This window comes from Anopheles coluzzii, chromosome X (assembly GCF_943734685.1).
Source record: "Anopheles coluzzii chromosome X, AcolN3, whole genome shotgun sequence".
Taxonomy (NCBI): Eukaryota; Metazoa; Arthropoda; class Insecta; order Diptera; family Culicidae; genus Anopheles; species Anopheles coluzzii.
The window spans coordinates 18,939,778-18,945,777 of NC_064669.1; the positions used below are offsets into that span (position 1 = coordinate 18,939,778).

At 44.1% G+C, this 6,000-nt stretch overlaps 1 protein-coding gene across 19 annotated transcripts in view; it reads left to right on the top strand.

Annotated features, from left to right (window-relative positions):
• Positions 1–6,000, top strand: part of LOC120947225 (disintegrin and metalloproteinase domain-containing protein unc-71) — a 110,470-nt gene that overhangs the window by 97,441 nt on the left and 7,029 nt on the right. For 16 of the 19 annotated variants that reach the window (XM_049608742.1, XM_049608738.1, XM_049608756.1 and 13 more), the window contains 3 exons: positions 2,155–2,216; positions 3,972–4,929; positions 5,345–5,800. In XM_049608742.1, coding sequence (XP_049464699.1) covers positions 2,155–2,216; positions 3,972–4,929; positions 5,345–5,800 — 1,476 coding nt within the window. The remainder of the gene's footprint in view (positions 1–2,154; positions 2,217–3,971; positions 4,930–5,344; positions 5,801–6,000) is intronic. The other 3 variants (XM_049608758.1, XM_049608764.1, XM_049608767.1) reach the window with 1 other exon arrangement.

A 6,000-nucleotide genomic window follows, 5' to 3' on the forward strand; every position in this document is an offset into this window, starting at 1 on the left:
AACCGTTCCCGAGCGTTGCGCACGTTGTTTCGTTTTGTCTAGTCTGCATCTTTTTCTAGTTATCGTGTTTTAGTTGGCTGTTATGTTTTTACCAGTTATGGGTTCCGGATAGTCAGCAATGCTTACCTTGCGTGTTCTTAGAACCATGTTAAAAATTCGCTTGTTTGTGGCGCATTTTTTTGTTAGATTAGTGCGCGTTTCTGGCGCGATTTTATGCCATTTTCACAATCTTTCTCAAGCCGTTATTGAATGCTTTGTCGTTTATTTTGTTAATATTTTTTAGCCAAATTATTCTTGTTTAATGCAGACACATTCTAGTTAGTTTTCATATTTATTTTCTTTATTATTGTCGCTGTAAAAACATCAATTTAGGTTTAATACAATTGGGATTCGCGTTACAAATTGGTTCTTGACCGCGTTATAAGTTGGGTGGCTTGTAGCTAGAGTTTGTGACCTTTACAACGATGCACCCAAAAATATGAAATACCTAAAGTTTTCTAAGCACTCACTTGCTAGGGTGTAGGTATACTATTACATACTTTTAGGCGAGTTAGACCCAAAGACTCGGAGCAGTAGCAAAAAGCATCGGAGAACGGTTTTGGCAATATATTTTTTTTAACATTTTGTTTCAATTATTAAATTAAATTAAATTAAATTAAAGAATCGATAATATTTTAATAGGACAGAATAGCTTGATGCATGTCAATTACAACGAATGAAGGAATGAAAACGCATTTACAATTACAATCACCGAAAAGGTGAAAAGGTTTCAAATGCTATTCTGCTTTGTACGGTTAGAATGAATTTGCGAGTAAAGAAGCATGCCATTGCCTTACCTAGCAGCTTCTAGATTTCCACTCTCGAATACCATAAAATAAAAACTGTAGGCTAATATGCTGTTTATCAATCTGCCCCTCCACCTGAATACGATTTAAAAGCGCACGCAACCCTGCATCCTCAAATTTGTGTGTGCGCTAAGCTTGTTTGAACTTTTACTTTATGTATACGAATTTTATTTTATTTTTATTTTTGCTGGAATGTGAGTAATGAGTTTTGGTACACGTGGTTTTTATCTCTCTTTTTAATGCTAGAGACTGCGAGTTCAAATTTACCATACTGTCCTGCTTTTACTTAGTACCGAGATATCGGTTTCCTGTTTGATAAATATTTGGTTTTTCCTTTCGATTGTATATGTTTCCACTTTTAGAACCATTTTTGTTGTTTTGTGCAACCAGTTTTTACTTCAGTGAGACGTTTGATCCATTTGACAACGGTTCGAGCAGTTTAATTTTTAGATCATCAGGAAGAAGTTTCCTAGACTCTATTTAAGTTATACTCTATCCATTTCATTTTTGTTTATCTTTCTATAAATCTATTTCTCTCTTTTACTATTTCTCTTTCTATCTCTCTCTGTCTTTCTCTAGCACATAATAATATTTATTTATATGCAACACAACTCCGTATTAATACATATTTTTATATTTGTGTTCATATATATATATATATATATATATATATATATATATATATATATATATATATATATATATATATATATATATATATATATATATATATATATATATATATTTATATATATATATTAAAATATGTTTATCCATCCGAAGCATTCAAATACTTTAAAACGCACCATTTTTAAAAGTGCCTTACTTTTCTTCCCTACTTTCCCCATTATGTAGAATGTATTGTCATAAAAGGATAACACTTCATAGGATAGAACTAATGCAGGATTCGTTTTGCTCTTCCCATTGCTCTTCCTTTTCTTTTTTCTCTTTCTCTTCCTCTTTGGCTCTGTCTCTTCCCTTTTCTCTCCTGAATTGTTTGTGTTATATGTTCTTAATAACTTTTGTCCTTTTATTTATTTATCGTTTCTTTCGGCGAAATTTTCACGCTCTATTACCTGGTTTTTCTTATTCGGTTTCGTCATTTTTTTACGATTTGTATGTTTTTGTTTGTTTTGTTTGTTTGTTTATCTTTCTATGTTCTATGTCTTTTCTTTTGCTTTTCTTTTCCTCTCTTTTCTTTATTTTGAACAACTTGTATGCTGCTGACACGTACTATACTCCCCGGGTCCGTTCAATGGACAACAACTGTTCGCATACACCGCGCAACCCGGCGACACTGGAATTACAGAGACCACAAAGCCATCCGCCGAATGACCGGATCAGTCAGCGAGGACGACCCGACCCATTCCGGTAAGTTTTCAATGTGTGCTAGCAACCCAATATCTCCCCAATATCATACTATCGTGCAAGACAACTGCTAGAGCGTAGCGTAAGAACGAAAAGAAAGAAAACTAACCACTGCACAGCAAATCCGAGCCAGAACGCGGGTACATTCATCTCGCAAAAGCTGTCTGAGACGTAACCGAACAACCGTACAGATGAAAGGATTTAATTTTCAATCAATCCCTATTTGTTTTGTTTTTTCCTTAAACACATATTCTGCTAGAATGATATGAATTGTATTTAAACCAAGGCTCTATAGATTACTATAGGACTAAGCAACCTTTGTCACAAAATTCAATATGTTTTTCTGTATACTAATACTACTAAGCAATGTTCAAACAAAGTCGGTGCGTGCCTCTGAGATATAAGTATATATCATAAATATTCATTAAAAAATCATCAATCTGCACCTTGCCTGCAGATCCAATTGCCAAGAAAACAATTATTATTATTCCAGCCGGCCTAAAGGCTACACAAGTTAACACACGTTTTCACACGAGCCATAAAAAGGTGCAGCGTGTTTAGCAAATTGCAATTTTGTTGTATCAATATGTTCCATAAAAAAACTATGCGGCAAACAGTTACCCTGTATGTTTGTCCGGCACATCCTTCATAGCATGGACGAAATGGAAACTGGTTTTGCTTAGTAGCTTTTAGCACACTAAAAACCCTTAATTACGTTAAGCCGCTTTAAACCACCGTAGAAGCGTGGTGAAGAAGCAAACACGGCACCAAAACTACACTCGCATCACTCTCACCTCACCTCGAGCTCACCCGAACTCATTATTACTCGGCCAGCGGCTTCATTTAGACTCATCACTCATCACTCAGCTTACTTGTTTTCTAATGCTCATCAGCCAAAATCGTGTTCTGAAACTCGTCTTTCGCCATGCCCTGGTGTCTTTCTTTCTTTCTTTCTTGCTTGCCGACTATTAAAAACCGAAACAAACGCGCGGTCTGGGGGTGCGTCCGGCTCACTTTCGCTTGGTCGACGGCTGCCCCTCCCCCCCACACACACCTCCTTCCTCTTCTTCATCTACCATTTCTATATTCGTGTACCGTGCTCTATCGCCAAACAAATGAACAAAAAACAAAACAAAACCAAATGCAAAAAATAAACATAATTTGAAAAATATTATCGAACAACTACACCGCTCATCCCGGCCGCGCTCCCCCACGATAATGCGCCACTGTCTCCTTCTACCTTCACCACATTCCCACAACATTGACAACAACTACTCAAACAACAACAACAATAACTACACCAACAACAATATTAACAACAAAAACACGATGAATCTAAATACACATCCGCGTTTCGCTTCGTTACAATTACTAACGATGTCCAACGGAACGAACGGAACATGAAACCCTTTTGGGACATTCATTCGGAACTGGTCGTAAATGCAACTGCGTGTTTGTGCCAACTCGGCATGAAAATTGTTTCGCTCACTGTGTTGTGTTTGAAACACGAATTGAACACGTTCTCGGTGTCCTCCCTGTTGCCGGTACCGGATTGCTTGTACATTCGATTAATTCACACTTTAACACCAACCCACACATACATCTACAAACATAAAATATACACTCTCTCATACACAAACACACACAAATACCAACCCCTGATCGGCTGCAAACAAACCAAAAAAACATGACTGCGGTGCTCTCCTCGTCTCCTTCTCCATTCCCGCGCATCCAAACATGGCACATTGATCGTGGTAGGCGAGGAGGAGACGGTATCGTTCATCGATCTGCCACCGAACAGTCTGCTGAACAAGCAGATGCCGGAGAAGGGTATCCTGAAGAAGCACGGTCTCGGACTGGTGCTGGGCGACGGGACCAAAGACAAGTGGCACGCGGCGAACGATGACGCGCAGTCCGATAATCTCGAATTGATTGCTCAGCAAGAATCCACTATTCCTTCATCAGGTGGCCAGGTGGTCGTCGGAGGCGGCGGCGGCGTGGGCGTCGGCGGTGGCGTGGGCGGCGGTGTCGGTGGTTTGGGCGGACCAGGCGTCATCGGGGGCGTCCTCGGCGGCGGTGTTGGCGGCGGTGGGGGCATCATTGGCAGCGGGGGTCTCGGGCCGGGCGTTGGTGGCGTGCTCGGCACCGTCTCAGACGTGGAACGGACGATGAAGAGCCTGAACGGCTACCACGAGGACATCCTCGAGGCGCTCCGTTCGGCCGCGCAGGCCCAGCGAAGCAGCGCGAACACTCCATCCGGTAGCATCAGCGAGGAGCTGCTGCGGAAAACGCTGGCCGAGTGCGTAACCGGGTCGCAGATCAGTGCCGCCAGCGTCCATCCGCAGGATCGCGAGTACAAGCGGAGCGTCAGCTCGCGCACCGGCAGCCGGGAGAACGTGTGCGAACCGCAGCCGCACGTGTTGAGCGACGCCGGCCAGACGGCAACGCTGCTCCATCATCACCGCCAGCAGCAGCAGCAGCAGCAACAGCAGCAGCAGCATCAGGTCCAGCAGGGTCTGCTCGGGGACGAGGACGATACGCCCTCTGTTGGGCCGCTGCGCATCCGCAACCTGGAGGACTTGATCCGCCAACTGGAGCACCATTCGTCGCGGCACATGAGCCCGAGCGGCTCGGAAGATATACGCATGTCTGAGACTGAGGCCGACCGGCACTATAGGGTAGATAGTTCAGCCGCCTGTAGCGAATCATCCCATGGGTAAGTACCGTCCATGGGTCGGTTGGGGGTTCCTGTAACGGTTTTACAAATATCTGTTAAGCTCCCAATCTTCGGATAGTTATTTTCTGACCCAGTTCTTATGTAGAGATAGTTTTTAGTGAGATATCAAGTATTCTGCAGTCTTTGTTTGTTCAGGAACATTAGTCTTTAGTGGGTCTCTGAAGCTCTGAGCCTTTTTTTGTCTACAATACCTCCAGAGTAAGGAGATAATTACAGAGCTCACTTCTATTCAGTTCAACTCTGCAATGAGATTTTAGTTATCTTTCAGTTGGCAGCATGACACGGACATTCTTTTTGAGTATCTGAACAAGATATATTTATTTGCATTACCGTCGTGTAGAACTTTGGATAGCTGTACTAACTCTAACCTCTTTACCAACCTATTCCCGTCCAGCTCGAATCAACAACTAGCTCAGGTACAAAAAACCGCCACTATACTGCCACCGTACAGCAGCCGCTGCCGGCCCCCACGCTCCGACGACGAGGGCCGCTTCTCGTATGGAGGCGCCGGTGGCCCCGGTGGCGGTGGTGGCGGTGGCGTCATGGTCGGTGCAGGCGGAGGCAGCGGCACCGTTTCCGGGACAGGGCGCTACCGGCATCCGGCCAGCATACGGCACCAGGGCCACCAGTCCCATTCGCCTCACTCGCCTCACTCGTTTGCCCACCATACGCACCACGGGCACGCGCATGGGCACTCCTCCCATGCCGGCCATTCGTCGCACCATTCGTCCCACACACACCTGCACCAGGATGAGGAGGGCATCTACGAGAGTGCCGACCCGGTGCATCCGCACGCACACCCGCACGATCGGTCCGGACTCGACCAGCGCGACACCAACGATAGCGAAAGGTAGGTCATTCTGAACCAGAACTCTCACAACCGCTTGGCTTTTTCTTAGGGTTTGTGTTGTTTTATGTTTTCTGTTGTGCCGTGCCATGGCGTGCGCAACGCTGTTGGTGCGCCCTCTGGTGTCCGGTTTATCGTTTTGTAACACCCGCGCTAGAGTACAGCTTGCTTTTCGTTGTGGTATGCAGTTTGAAGAAGGTGAC